General features: G+C 43.0%; 1 protein-coding gene and 1 pseudogene across 2 annotated transcripts in view; one reads left to right on the forward strand and one right to left on the reverse strand.

Annotated features, from left to right (window-relative positions):
• Positions 1–15,653, reverse strand: part of LOC310786564 (histone H3.2 pseudogene) — a 383,278-nt pseudogene that overhangs the window by 360,774 nt on the left and 6,851 nt on the right. The gene's annotated exons all lie outside the window — the stretch shown is intronic.
• Positions 1–15,653, forward strand: part of LOC310786969 (eukaryotic translation initiation factor 3 subunit H-like) — a gene marked incomplete at both ends in the record, with an annotated part of 187,459 nt that overhangs the window by 16,764 nt on the left and 155,042 nt on the right. Inside the window, one exon of the mRNA XM_083648299.1 lies at positions 1,594–1,759. Coding sequence (XP_083504425.1) covers positions 1,594–1,759 — 166 coding nt within the window. The remainder of the gene's footprint in view (positions 1–1,593; positions 1,760–15,653) is intronic.

The raw sequence follows: 15,653 nt of genomic DNA on the forward strand, positions 1-15,653 counted from the left end.
TTAAGCTTGATATTGCAGGTTATAGAGTCTCCAATCAATAGAATAGAGGGTTTAATATTGTCGGGCGGAGCGGACGATGCAGCATGCTGAACAGGAGAGTTAGCAAGCGGCGTGAATCTATTCCGAATCTCAACCGAAGTGGTTTGTTGGGAAACGGGCTGCACAGCGGCGGGCTGTGCACGTTTAACGCCACGGCAGCGTGAGACAACTGTAAACCCATCATCCACAGACTGTGGGGCCAACGAGACATTGGCCGGGTTGTTCTGCTCGTGCTGCGGGGTAGCATTAATGAGGGCACCAGCTGGACCGCAGCTAGCATCCTCGCTTAATTCACAATGCACATCAGCTACTGGGGTACATTGTAAATTATCAGGGAAGCCAGTCTGGTTAAGTGTAACAAGACTATCATTAAGTGACTGGCGTTTATCGTTCTCTAGTTGGGAAACACGATTTTCTAATAATTGAATCATATCTAAGAGAGAGTGGATAGTAAGAGTTGGATCGATCTTACCCGATTCGGGAGGGGGATGGCTGGCGTTAGCCATGTCAGGAGCGTGTCGTAGTGCTGCGGCCAGAAGCAGCTCACGCCGTTGCGATGCCCGGGGACCCGAGGCCTTGGGAGCAGAGGCTGGTAGCCTAGGTTGATGGGCCAGTCGCTCGGATGTTGTAGTTAGTTGCGCGATGGACAGGACCCGAGTTGGTGTTGAAGTAGCATCAGGCAGCTTGAAGAAAACTTCATCATCCGAAGGAAATTAACGTGATTCCACGGATCCACTAAGCATCGTCGTATTGAATAGTCCCGTAGCATGGTGATTATCCAGGGGGGAGAGCGAGGGCATTGTAAACAGTTTAGCGTTAGCTGCTAGCTGGTGGCTAGCAGCTCTTGTTTTTAGCAATAGAACGGTTGTTTCAGACGTCCGCGGATTGAGAGAGAAGAGTTATTGAGTAGCGATGTGGATATCGCAGGCAGAGAAAAGATAAGATAGCAAAAGGCAGGCGAGGAATTGGCAAAGAAAGTTGTAATAGGCAGAGCTGAAAAACACCGGTATCACACAGCGTCGCAGCGTTGTGACGTCACTCGTAGAGGCGATCTGTGTATGTTGTCTTGTATTTCTAGTGACATGTCATTCCTCCTCATGAATCAGATTCAAAACTGACACAAATATCTCCAATGTTTTTTGTATTTTTAAATTGAATTGCCTAATTGGCAATATGAATAAATGTCGGTTTTATGCTACTTTCTGATGGCTCTAACTAAACAGTGATCCAGCCTACAGTATATCCAGTTAAGGAATCTTCTCCACCATCTCTTCTGTGTGAAAAAAACATCACGGTTTTCAGAAAACATGTCAAAAATCATAAAAGTGACGTTAATTTGTGAAGATGATCTCGCTGAACACAAAGGTCACAGTTTCATAAACGTTTGTTAACAACATACCTTATTTCAGGCATCTAACCAAAATCCCCATATCAAAAACCCATTGCCTTCCAGACAGCAAACCTCCAGGTTTTAGGACTCCTGTCCTTCCTGCAGCACTCTATAGTTACATATTGGGGCCTGAACATTATTTAGTAGGTTTGTTGTGTGTGCAGAAGAAGAGTGCACCTCCTGCCGCGGGGCTACGCTTCTACAGCGAGAACGGCAGCGGGCGCTTCGAGATTCTGACCAGCAGCAGAGGGCTGTACACCTGCCAGAGAGACATCATCTACCCCCCACCTCACAAAGAGGACTGCCTCACCACTGTGGTAGCAGGGCCAGGTAACACACACACACACGCACGCACGCACGCATGCACGCACACACACACACACACACACACACACACACACACACACACACACACACACACACACACACACACACACACAAAGACACACACACACACACACACACACAAATACACACACACACACACACACACACACACACACACACAGATAAATACACACGATACAGCATTTGATGTGATCGACCATGACATTTTAACATCTAAACTTGCGTGTTATGGATTTAAATCATCTGCAATTCAGTGGGTCAAGAGCTACCTGGGTCACAGAGAGTCTATTTTAACGGGGCACTATCTAGAAGTAGGACCCTGAAATGCGGGGTCCCACAAGGGAGTTGTCTTGGGCCTCTCCTCTTCTCCATGTTCACAAATGATATGCCATATGCAATCAGTAAGATGATTCTACTATTTATTATGCGGCTCACACATGTACTGAACTTAACCATGTTCTCTCTAGCGAGCTAAGTATTATATATAATTGGATAAAGGCAAATAAACTTATACTCAATATATCAAAAACAATGTGCATAATTTTTGGCTCTAATTATAGATTATCACAGAATCCTAAAATGAACATACTGATAGATTATGAAGTTATAATTATCAAATTATAAAGCAAGTAAAAACAGTAAAACTTCTAGGACTCTGGCTCGACTGCACATTGTCATGGTCTGATCACATCAATAAAGTGGTCGCGAAAATGGGCAGAGCTGTTGCAATCACTAGGAAATGTGCATCATTTGTTACATCATCGGCACTTCGCCAAATTGTTTCCTCATTAGTTCTGTGTCATTTGGACTACTGCTCTGTGGTGTGGTCATCTGCAGCTAAAGGTCTTCTTGATAAGTTACAAGTTGCACAAAACAAGGCAGCTAGGCTGGTCCCTGGGTGCTCCCCTAGGTCTAGCGTAGCTGAAATGCATACACGTCTCATATGGCTTACTGTTGAGCAGAGACTATCATCCATCCAACTTGTACATTTTCACAAAGTTATTCATACCCAAACTCCTGGCTTTCTCTTCGACAGCATAATGTATAGCTCACGTACTCACACACACACACACACTCCACCAGAGGGGCGAGCAGGGGTCAGTTGACTTTGCCTAGACCCAAAACCAACTTTATGAAGAAAACTGTCACATACAGATCTATAATGTCCTGGAATTGTCTGCCAGTAAATATTTCCTCCATCCATGGGAAGGTAGGTTTTAAACGGAAACTAAGAGCCCATCTGCACTCACTAACACCAGCAAACACACTTTGAAGCTTGTCACACAACTTTACTTCTCTTGTTATGTTTTTCTTTTAATAGTATGTCTTAGAACAGTGTCTTTTTAGATCAGCTGATCTAATGTAGCTGGCCAGCTACATAACTAGCTGACCAAACTATTGCTGTTTTTTTCCTATTTTTGTACTGTTTTATACTCTGTGATTCTCCTGTATTGCTTGCATTTTACTATTTCTTATTTTTTTTACGATGTTATTTTACTACTGCACTTTACTGTCTACAGTTTACAATTGCTTGTAATGTATAGTGTACTGTGTTTGGACCCCAGGAAGACTAGCGGTTGTTTCGGCGGCAGCTAATGGGGATCCTTTTAAATAAACAAATAAACACACAGACACACACACACTTACCACTATGAAAAATATATATAATCCTGTTCTCTGATTGATTCATAGAAAGACCAGAGATCAATCAGGGTGTCCTGGCCAATCAGAGCTGTCCAGATGGTTCTCTGTCTGTCCCAGAGCTGTTGCTGTGGGTGGGATGTGGTGTCCTATTGGTCTACAGCCTGTCAATCACCTGTGTTGCCATCTTCATATGGGTGAGAATGAATGAATGAATGAATGAATGAATGAATGAATGACAGACCATCTGGCCGGCAGATTAACTGAGATGTTCAGCTGGTTTTTGGTAGATTGTCCCATTTGTCAATGTAGCTGTTAATATATGAGAAGTCAGAGACACCAAAATAATCCATGTGTCCCTGGTACAGTATATCTAGTTAGGCTTAATACAGTATATCTAGTTAGGCTTAATACAGTATATCTAGTTAGGTCAGGTTACATGATGTAAGGCAATCGGCATCTTCCAGCTTAGCTGACAGCACAAGAGTCAAATCAACAGGCCTGAGCTCGGCGCGTCCTCATAACGTCATGAGCGCGCCCGCGGTAACGTTGACAACCACAGTCACACAGCCTTACACTAGCTAGCTAGGCTACTGTACTCACATTTTGAAAGTAGGACTCAGCTCACCGGCAGCGGCTTCCAGGCTTATAAACTCGTCATACCTGAACTTGACTGACGTCACGGGCCGATCAGGTTATGCGAATATGGCGGCCTTCTGCTTGAAATTTGGTCTGGAAACCTCACAAAGTCATGCATGTTGAATGTTTTCTGAAGGCAGTACACATATAGGTAGATAGGTGGCGCAAGCGAGCAGCGCCAGTGATGGTGCATCAGGATCCCCACAGACTGATTTGGGTGAAGTTGCACATTTAAGGAAATCTGATGTTTTGCCAGTAATTTGCACTAGATTTACTGCTGGTTGTCAGTTTACTTCAGCGCATGGTGGGTTAGTCATCTTAACTACCTACCTTTATTAAATTTTCGTATCTCGAAGCGTCTTTGAGACCTAGAAAAGCGTTATACAAGTTTAATGTATTATTATTGTTATGTTGGCTGGCAGGGCTGTGTATACGAAACACATAAATGTTCAGTTGTGTTAGTATATATTTAATGGGCTGTGTTATTGTTGACATTTCATTTAGCAAGCTCGGTATCTCATCTTTGCTCAGGCTCTTGACTTAATTGAGGCAAAGGTTTCTCACTATTATAAACTAATTAGATAAGCAGTAGCTAACCTACTGCTGCAAGTTGTTAATTAGCAATTATACTCCCATCTTAGCACTAGTTTTTCGACACAAATACAACTCCCTTCCCCTCCTGGGGATGACAGCTGTCTAAATTCTTCTAAGCCGCCATCATGTTTTACCACATAGAAACATTTCACATGATCACAGTGTAACTCTTCTAAACTATTTAAAATCCCTAATGAGCCTTGTCTACCTGATGGCGGTAGAACACGTACAATAAATTTCCCTTTGGTGTGTCTCTGAACTTTCACTTTTTTGCGACTTGGGTTAGGCAATGATCATGATTTGACATCTCGCCAGCAATGAACCGGTTTTATTATTATGTCCCTAGATTGACATGGATCTCGCTGTAAGAGCATAATGTGCAAAACGGACAATGAAAGGCTTTTTTAATGAGGTGTAGTAAAAATTAGGGATGTCACGATATTTCGTCCCACGAAATTTCCCGATATCAAAACATGATGATTATGTGTCGTGGAGATGAAAAACTATATCGCGAGAAAAATAACCTCTAAACAATGCTGCACTGACGGCACTGATCTGCATTCTCTCTCTCTCTTTTTTATTTGCTTTGCTTGAAATGGGGACTAAACCGACGCTCATTAAATAACCGACGAGATTAAAGGGGCTATTTATAGACTAATGCATTCCCCTGGCTGGCGAAGTTTGCGCAACACTTATTCACGTTTCCCCCGTGCGGTTTCCCCATGACGCCATACGTGTGTTTCAGTGGATGACAGCAGGGCGCACTCACTGGCTGTGTGTCTCTGCCTCTCTGCTTGTACCCTACTCATGAGGGGGAGGACGAACAGGGAGACTCCGCCGGTCCAAGCGGCAGGCGAGATGTCTCCCCTCATCTGTAAAGCCTATAGTCCAGTGATACTCAACTTGCTGTGTGGCCCGCGATGGAATTGCAAAAAAATAAAAAATAAAATAAAATAATCTTTTTTACAGTGCACCTGAACGCAACATGCAAGATACTCGCTGAATAAGTGTCCAAATGTTCATGTCATTCTGACCAATACTCCACTTCTGTAGCATTTCAGTCTGGAATATGGAATATCTTTCAATAATCTATGATTTAGCTGCTAAATTGTCAAATACCGCCGTCTGCTTGCTACCCAGGCACTTATGTATATATGTACTTAACCTAACTAACTTAACCTAACGAACTATCCGGTGTGCACAACATTGTCAGACTAAACTCCGGCTGACACCCCAAAAACCTACAATCCGCTACAGAAAAATGTATATTGTTTGTTTATTAACTGGCCCCTGGCCTTCTATCATTTCATGAAAGTGGCCCCCGGGCAAAGCAAGTTGAGTATCCCTGACCTAGTCTGAAATGAACTAGTTGTCGTGCCATTGTTTCCACATGCACAACATGTCGGCTAAGCAGTTCATCTTTAATCTACAAATGAATCTCGCTCTGAATTCGTCTTAATGTGCACATCATTAGGCGATGGAGCTCTGTGCTCCCGTTGTGAAACAATTTCTCTGGCATGTGTTGGATTGGTAAAGAAAGAGTAACGTTAACTTGATACGTTTCAATTGTCAATTAACGCTGTGCAACGCTCAACAGGCAGTGCAGTCAGAGAATTAATTGACGAGGATGACAATTAAATGTGAAGATACTAGCCTACACAATACACAGCTCGTTGCCTGCATAAGTTATTTAAGATATAGATTGTATAGTTTATGTATTTCAAATAAAAGAAAATTTTTCCAGTCATATATTTTCATTATTCAAGTTTTGTAAAAAAAAATATAAGTATCGTATCGTTATCGTGAACCCAATATCGTGTATTGTATCGTATCGTGAACTGAGGGTATCGTGACACCCATAGTAAAAATGTATTATGCCATGAAGGTAAATTCCATGGCAACCCACACAAACACAATTCACAAGACAGATGACTACCTAATGAGAGACACATCACGGTTTTCAAATGCAGCAAAAGCAAAGCGGTCACACAGAGAAGACTGAGACTGAATCCAGCAAGAGACAAATCTGCCGGCCTTGATGTGAAAATATGTCCTTTAATCATGCTCATTAGGCACCCATATGATGTCCCAAATTATTAAAGGGACACTCCGCTGATTTTCAACCAGCTTTCAGTATCATTAGAACATCAGTAGTATATCAGAAAACTGTCAACAGGTTTGAAGTTGTTCATTTAAGTTGACAGTTATTGAGAGTTGATTTGAGTAAACTTGTGGACCCAGTGATGACATTTGTGTATGAATAACATTACTGGTCCACACCTTTACTCAAATCAACTCTCAATAACTGTCAACTTAAATGAACGACTTCAAACCTGTTTACAAGTTTCTGATATATTACTGATGTTCTAATGATACTGAAAGCTGGTTGAAAATCGGCGGAGTGTCCCTTTAACCCAACCAGAATGACGGAGGTATGCCTAAATGTAATAAATAAATAAAATCAATATAAGACGCAGTGTAACAACGGAGTGGTTTGCCTTCCACAATGTTGTTGGATGCGATGTGGATGTTGGGGAATATGCAGTTGGCTCGCCGTTATACAATCTCTTCACTTCCATGGTGATAGATTAACCCATTGATACCTGATGCAGCATTTGTGTGCGTATCCCTTTAAGACCGCAAACCGCGTTAATGGTACCGTTAACCGGTGTGCGCTTCCCCCCTGGGTAGGCAGCCTCTTCCCGGGCGGGGGTGGAGCCGCCCGTTGACCAGGAAAGAGCCATCAGCCGTGGCTGGGACATCGTGAATAGCGATATTCCAGGAATGCCAGTTATGATGAGCCAATTACATGGCCTTTGTATCTATCTACATTAAACTAAGATATTGACACTTCTCTTGTAATTCTTGCATGCTTATTTGCACAGATATTAACATTTCTGGTGGGCTGAGAATCACGTGTGCCTCCTTTTTGAGTTCAGTGCTGTTTGATCCCCGGTGTGGTGCATCGGGCACGTGACGTCATGCACATAGCAGCGTGAGCTGTGATTCGTCTACAGACAGGAAGAGATACTTAGACAGACACACCCTCTTCGAGACGGTCTGTGGCCACGCCATCAAAAAATATGTGGACAAAAATTGTCTTCAAATGAGCACCTCCAAAATAATAAATAGACAAAGTCCAAGAGAATAATGAGCAGCCACGTCTCGTCCTCTGTCTCTATAATCACAATGAGAAGCCGTAGGCCGTGTGTCCTTCTAGCGTCTTTTTCCGACCGTTAAACGCTGGGAGTGCGCTGGGAAGCGCTGATCTCAGCGCACAATTATACAAGGAAGCAGTGTGAAACTAACGTTAGTTCAGTGCGGTAGTAGCTTGATAGCTGACAGCTAACATTAGCAAACAACACACATACAGTGATTTAGCTCAACACTCACCAGAAATATCAAGTGTCTAGCCAATCTGCTCCCAATTGAGCCTTTCTGTCTCTGTTACGATAGTTTCTCCATGATTAAAGTTGCCAGAAAAGGAGCACCCGACACCAGCGTCTTTCTGAAAAGTTCAAATATTTTCAGCTGGAAGCGCACAGAAACGCCGGAGCGCTGTGAAAATAGACGCTGGACGCAGCGCACTTTCTCTAGACGTCCGTGTGCGCCCGCATACGCTCACTCCTCATTGGAAACAACTGAAAAAAGACGCCGGAGCTGATGAAAAGACGCTAGATGGACACAGGCCCTTAAACCGTATGTGCCAGCTGTCACTACCCATAGGGCCAACACTTTATATCCTGAAACTCAAACGCTCAGCATAGTATGAACATTTAACACTTAGCAAAATGTTAGGCTGTTAAGTTTGAAAACCTAATTACTCTTTGGATAATATGTAAGGATTAATGCACGACGAGGTGTCCATTATCACTTTTTAAGGGACGACGTGGAGGCGTGAACCGTCCGAGGCGAAGCCGAGGATGGTTTGCCTCCGCGAAGTCCCTTAAAAAGTGATAATGGACACCTCGAAGTGCATTAACCCGCTTATACCATGGTCACTTGCCAAAGAAACAAAACAAGACCATTCATTTATATTTCCATGCATTTTGCAATCAAAATCTAGTTTTCATAACCTTGAATATGAGTTGAGAACCGGCGAGACAAAATAGTCCCCTCGAGATTAGGCTATCATGGGATAAAATGGCTGCTTAGTTTCTACACCTGGCACAATTCTAGAATCAAGCTAACTAATAATTTGGCCAATTGTAGCCTATGTAACAACATACAAAATAAAACGGCAATGTCTAAGAATGCAACGCCATGTAACTGGGTCGTTTAAACTCGCATTCCAGGGAATTGCGTTAACGTCTGCGGGTCTTATAAGACGTAAATGGCGCGAGGCAGGAGTAGAGTGAAAACTATCTGCTTTCAGTATGTTGGAGTCCAAAAAAAACTGCTTGTTTTGCCATCTGCGGGAAGGCTCAAACTGTCAATAGTGTTTGGCAACATGGAAACGACTCTATACATGAGTATTATTCTCCAGGGTTTACTGTGGGACAGAGAAAATGTGCGTATGAAGAGGCGAGAGGAGAGAGAGAGAAAGGAGGACAGCACAGCGCTGTTGACACACACAGTGCAAGCTTCCCTGCTCCTCTCTCTCTCTCTCTCTCTCTCTCTCTCTCTCTCTCTCTCTCTCTCTCTCTCTCTCTCTCTCTCTCTCTCTCTCTCTTTCCTCGGCATTTTCTCTGTCCGGAGAGTGGCTCATAATGGCTCAGAGCCGGCTTCTGTCAGGGGAGGGAAATCTCCGAAACGAAAATCAAAATTGTAAATAAGAGTTATTTTTGATAAACTGAGCACACAGGGGTGATTTAAATACTTACTTTGACCGAGTCAATTTTTTTCTCAACTTAGAAAATTGTCATATTAACCCTTAACGGGGGTATAGAGCTCAAACAGCTCTCTTGATACCACACTGTGAAACTATGGCGCATTGATATGAACGGTGAACAGACCATTTAGCTAGGTGTCCATTATCACTGTACAATATCACTTTTTAATGGACACCTCGCAGCCAATCAGAATCGAGTATTCACCCAGACCATGGTATAAATGATCATAGTTTGACCATTTTTCCCCCTGCACATTTGTGACAGTATGGACTGGAGGCAGACTTGTAACGGCACTTCAACTGTCCTCACTCATTATTTCCACATTGAGGATACACCTGTGTGTCCTCCTGCGGCCACGCCTCATTAGTGGATAGCAAGCGCGCTGTCATGTGTCGTTTTGACCATTTCCCTGCTGAAAAAACCAGCATGCACCAGCATAGCTTTTTATGCTGGTGTACCAGCATCCCAGCATCGCATGCTGGGATGCTGGTAAATTTGTTGTGTTTTGAAAACACAACAAGTTATGCTGGTGTACCAGCATGGGATGCTGGGATGCTGGTGGTGTGACCAGCATGGGATGCTGGTGGTGTGACCAGCATGCGATGATGCTGGTATGCTGGTGGTGTGACCAGCATGCGATGATGCTGGTATGCTGGTGGTGTGACCAGCATGGGATGCTGGTCACATATGCTGGTCTTGTGACCAGCATGGGAAGCATACACCAGTACACCTATGCTGGTGTAGATGCTGGTGTGACCAGCATACACCAGCTATTCTGGTGTCAAAACACAACATGCTGGTCTATGGTTGAATGCTTGTTAACCAGCACCCCATGCTGAGAGTAGTCAGACCAGATAAACATCACAAAAGTAATCTTTCTTGAACTAGTTAAATGAAGACTATTTCAGGTTTACATAACAATATAATTATTTATTAAATAAAAGCAACACAGAGAGGGAGTGGGAGAGAGAACCGCACATACAGCAGTGCACCTGAACAGTCAGCCTGTACCTGTCTTTATGTCAAAAGTATTAAAAGTAAAAGTGTGACTCAACTCAATTAATGTGCTGAAGGCAATTAAAGACTCATTACAATTAAACTAAATTAAATAATAAAACTACTGACTAATTAACAATAACACAACAAACAGGCAACATCACCTGACAAGAAAAGAGGTCACCCCAGGAACAGCTGGAGAAGAAGTGTGCAGGCAGAAATGTCTGGGAGCAGGCTCAATTGGGGAGAACAGGGAAGAACCGTCAACCACCGACATTTTGTCAATGGCCTATGCTCCCTTGAGGAGCAAAGGCCTTAAGTCAAATCAGAAGTAGAGAATTCCACTGAAAAACAATGCAGATTTATTTTGCACAAAATCTCACAATCCTAAAAACTTTATGGAAAAAAACAATGTTTTGCAGGCATTCATTTACCGTAATTAATTAATTTCAGTTATTGAGAGTTGATTTGAGTTCAGTCGTGGACCAGTGATGTCATTCACAAATCACAACTTAAATCAACTCTCAATAACTGTCAAACTAAATGAATGCCTGCAAAACGGTTTACAGTTTTTGGATATGTGTGAGATTATGTGCAAAATAAATCAGCATTGTTTTTCGGTGGAGTGTCCCTTCAAGTGCTATTCTTTGCTTGTTTGTTTATGTCCATTATTTTCTCTGTGATGTAGCATCCAGGCTTCCCCACTCGAGCTTCCACATCTGCTTCACTCAGGTTTTGGTTCTGGAGCCATTCTTTGTATCAAACTGAAAAGCAAACAGAGATAAATTAGTGGCAGAGTAACACTGTTCTTTGGTCAATATTTCAACTGCTGTTTGAAAACGTGCTACAGAAAAGTGACACATGACGCATGAGCTACTTTAAAAATTATTTCACTGTACTGTCTGCCCAGGGTCTAGCTGTACAAAGACCTTTCTAGCTCACAGCCCGATTGGTCCCAAGTTCGCAACACATTTTAAAATTCATCTTGAAGTTGATAAGTCAGATACTGTAAGTGGGGGCGTTAAATCGCACCTTTCTGATCCACCTTGGAACCTGGTAAAACAGCTCATCCATTCCAGACACATTACAATTTGGTAAATAAGAGTCCAAATGCAGTGACACATGCATTAGGTTCCATGGGATCATGGCATCAGCTATGTGCACAAATCATTTATTTAACAAGCCAGTCACCTTTAATTAAAACTACAGCCACCCACAGGATATGTCCATCTAGATCATTTTGGTGTGAGTTGCTGAGTTTTGGAGACACCGGCCATGTTGTGGTGCTCAAAGCACACACAAAAAATAAAAATAAAATAAAATAAAATAAAATAAAATCCTTTCCAGAAAGGATAAAAAGCAAGTAGGCCTAGAGGACCACAGGAATAGGTTTTTGGAGAAAAGAAAAGTTCTCAACTTACTTAACAGATTAATGTGTGTCCTCCACTGGCTGTTTCTCCCTCAATGTATGATATCTCATCGAAAACCTTCACACACACAGTATATAGACAAAGAGACAGTGTCCATTAGAAAAGCATGTGTGAAAAGCAGCACTTGCCCCTCCCTCATTACCACCACTGAGGTGCCCTTGAGCAAGGCCCTTAACCCCTTAATGTGTGTGTGAGTGCGAGCAGGGCCCACTTGAAAAAGAGATGGAAATCTCATTATGGTTACCCTGGATAAATAAAGGTAAAAAAAATTAGCAGTTGTATGAAGTGGGAAAGATTCTTAGTTGGCCACTCTTCTTTCACCAAGTATCCAGTCTGTCTGTACTGTATGTCTGTGTGCACTTTGCTCATGTGTATGTTTCCACACATGCCACTGACCTCCTCGCTCTCATCTCCTCCCGTATCGTCCTGCACTTGGCTCCCAGGAGCTTCCTGAGGTTGACGGCGTGGATGACAGCACCCACCTTCTTGTCCAGCATGGCCTCCTGGCCAATGCCATAGTAATGCTGGCAGTTCAGCGTTCCGTTATCATCTACAATGGGAGGGAGAACAATGAGAGAGAAAAATGGAGGGATAGAGAGGGGAGTGGAATGGTGTAGTGGTAGGAGACAGTATTAGTAGGAGAAAGATAGTGGATAAAGTCTTGTAGTTAACATACAGACATGTGGCAGTGGGTGAGGCCACGGTCAGCTGCAGCTGGTTCTGTATAGAGAAGTTGATGTTGTAGCACTCTGTCCAGTCTGCTTTAGGAGGCATCACCAGGCTTCTCATGCACATCCAAGATCTACAGAGCAGGCCTACAGGGAAACAGTTTAGTGAGTGTAATATTTGCACAATTGAAAAGTGAAACCCAACAAAAAAGGTCTGGGTCAGTTTCTCTAGCTTTACTTTACACATCACAAATACCAGCTAAGGTAGAGCTTTCCCCCTGTTTTCATATTTATACAGTAATTAAATCAGCTCCACCATTAAAGTCGAAGTGAACCGGAACGGAATGCACCAGCGCGAGCGTCAGACACTGAAAACGAATTGAGAGGCGGACCATATACGTGTCGATGATTTGATTTGACAATTCTGAGGACTGGCTTTGGCATTGGCCAATCCTGGCGTGTTCCACCCCCAAATCGAGTGGGATTCAGCCTGTTGTCATGCTACATGAGTGGGATCCGCAGAGTACCAGGGAGCCAGCTGCTTTGTGCGGGGCGAGCGGACAATCCGATTCATAGGTGCTGCCCGCCCGCCTGGAATCTCCGAGAGACGACCCCTGACAGCCAGGGAGGCTGTCAGGCTCGGAGGCGCGCCATTATCGTTATAAATGTAAATAATATTCCTGGAATGCGTGTTTTAACGAGCCAGTTACATTTCTTTGCATTCTTAGACATTACCGTTTGATTTAGTTTGCATAATTGCTCAAGTTAGTAGTTAGTTTATGGGCTAGAAACTCTGCCAGATGACAGGCACTAGGCGCCATTTTCGCCTTCATTTGGAAGAGAAAATGATCCTGTAATTAAGATTTGATTGACAGCTGAACCAAAATACTGAACTAAATACTAAACCAAAATACTAACCTGTTACAATATAGAATTATCACCCAGCCACGCCACCACAGGCGCGCGCGCGCACGCACACACACACACACACACACACACACACACAGAGCTGAAGGTGAGAGCAGCGCTCTATCGGTAAAAAAGTGTTCCCCCCTCAGCGCGGCCCCTCTGCTTCTTACAAGTAATTGACGTGAATAACCTCTTTCTGTCGTTAAGTTAAGCCTACTTCACTCACCTCCACAAATAATCTGCTTCAAGCCGCCGGTTCGTTGTTTCTGGAGTTTATTTGAAGACCGGAGCAGTGAGTGCTGTACTGACAATAGACCCTTCTCACGGGGGCCATTTTGTGTCGAGAAGCCAGGGTAAACACAGGTGCAAGCAAAACACTAATGAGGGTTTCCAAATTCCAATCATGGAAGTTGGAAACCCTCATTAGTGTTTTGCTTGCACCTGTGTTTACCCTGGCTTCTCGACACAAAATGGCCCCCGTGAGAAGGGTCTATTGACAAATGGTGCAGACAGGTCCAGCCGCGCGAAAGTTTCTTATTTCTGTTTTAAATAAGTTACAAGGCACTCTTCAGTATTATTATTACATGTACAGTCCTTTTGTTGGAAATGTACAGGAATCTTTTTTTTTTTAATTACAGGCCGAGAGAGGCAGTAGTTTAGTAGCAGTTAAAAGCAAGAGTAAACATAAAGGTCTTTAGCTTGGATTTAAAAATAGGCAGAGTAGGGGCAGATCTAATGTGTTCAGGGAGTTTGTTCCAGTTATGAGAGGCATAGTGGGAGAACGCGGCTTCACCATGTTTTGATTTGGTCCTCGGGACAATTAGTAGACCAGTGCCTGAAGATCTCAGGGATCTGGATGGTTCATAGTGTAGAAGCATTTCAGAGATGTAGTGTGGGCCTGACCCGTTGAGAGATTTGTAAACTATTAGCAGAATTTTAAAGTCTATTCTAAGATTTACTGGCAGCCAATGCAGGGATTTGAGAACTGGTGTAATGTGTTCAGCTTTCTTGGTTCTTGTTAGAACTCTAGCAGCCGCATTCTGAATGAGCTGTAGTTGTTTAATAGCTTTTTTGGGAAGACCATTGAAAAGACTGTTGCAGTAGTCTAGCCTGCTAGAAATGAAAGCATGAATTAGTTTTTCAAGATCTTGTTTGGACATGTAGCCTCTAATCCTTGCTATATTTTTTAGATGATAGAAGGCAGATTTTCTTATAAGCTTGATGTGGGAGTTGAAATTTAGATCAGAGTCAATAATAATGCCAAGATTTTTTACCTGGTCCTTAGGCTTCAAAGATAGGGATTCGAGGTGAGCAGTAACTTTGAGCCTATCTTCTTTTTTGCCGAAGACAATTATCTCTGTTTTGTCTTTATTAAGTTGGAGAAAATTCTGGCACATCCAATCATTAATTTGCGCAAGGCACTGACACAGTGTCTCTATGGGGGCATAGTCATCCGATGAGAGGGCTATGTAGAGTTGGGTGTCATCTGCATAGCTATGATAAGCTATTTTGTTTTTTTGCATAATTAGGCCCAGAGAGAGCATATAAAGGTTAAACAGGACAGGACCTAAAATTGATCCTTGGGGTACCCCACATGTCATTTTGGTTTGGTCAGATGTGTAGTTGCCAATGGAGACAAAGTAGTTCCTGTCTTGCAGATAAGATCTGAACCACTCTAGGACCGTGCCGGAAAGCCCGACCCAGTTTTCCAGTCTGTCCAATAGAATTTTGTGGTCAACCGTATCAAAGGCAGCGCTGAGGTCTAGTAACATTAAGATTGAGATTTTACCTGAATCAGTGTTCATTCGGATGTCATTTATAACTCTGATAAGCGCAGTTTCGGTGCTATGATGGGGTCGGAAGCCTGATTGGAAGGGATCTAGGAGATCATTGGAGGATAGAAAGGTATTGAGTTGTTGGTAGACAGTTTTTTCGAGTATTTTGCTAATAAAGGGAAGATTTGATATTGGTCTGTAATTGCTGATTATAGAGGGGTCGAGGCTACGCTTCTTTAGCAAGGGCTTAACAACTGCAGTTTTTAGAGATTTTGGAAAAATGCCTGTAAGAAGAGAGGTATTAATTATCTTCAGTATGTCGGTCGCCAGGCAACTGTAGACATTTTTTAGAAAGCTTGTTGGCAGGGTGTCTAGGCGACACGATGAGGATT

This window comes from Poromitra crassiceps (assembly GCF_964638095.1).
Source record: "Poromitra crassiceps genome assembly, chromosome: 12".
Lineage (NCBI taxonomy): Eukaryota > Metazoa > Chordata > Actinopteri > Beryciformes > Melamphaidae > Poromitra > Poromitra crassiceps.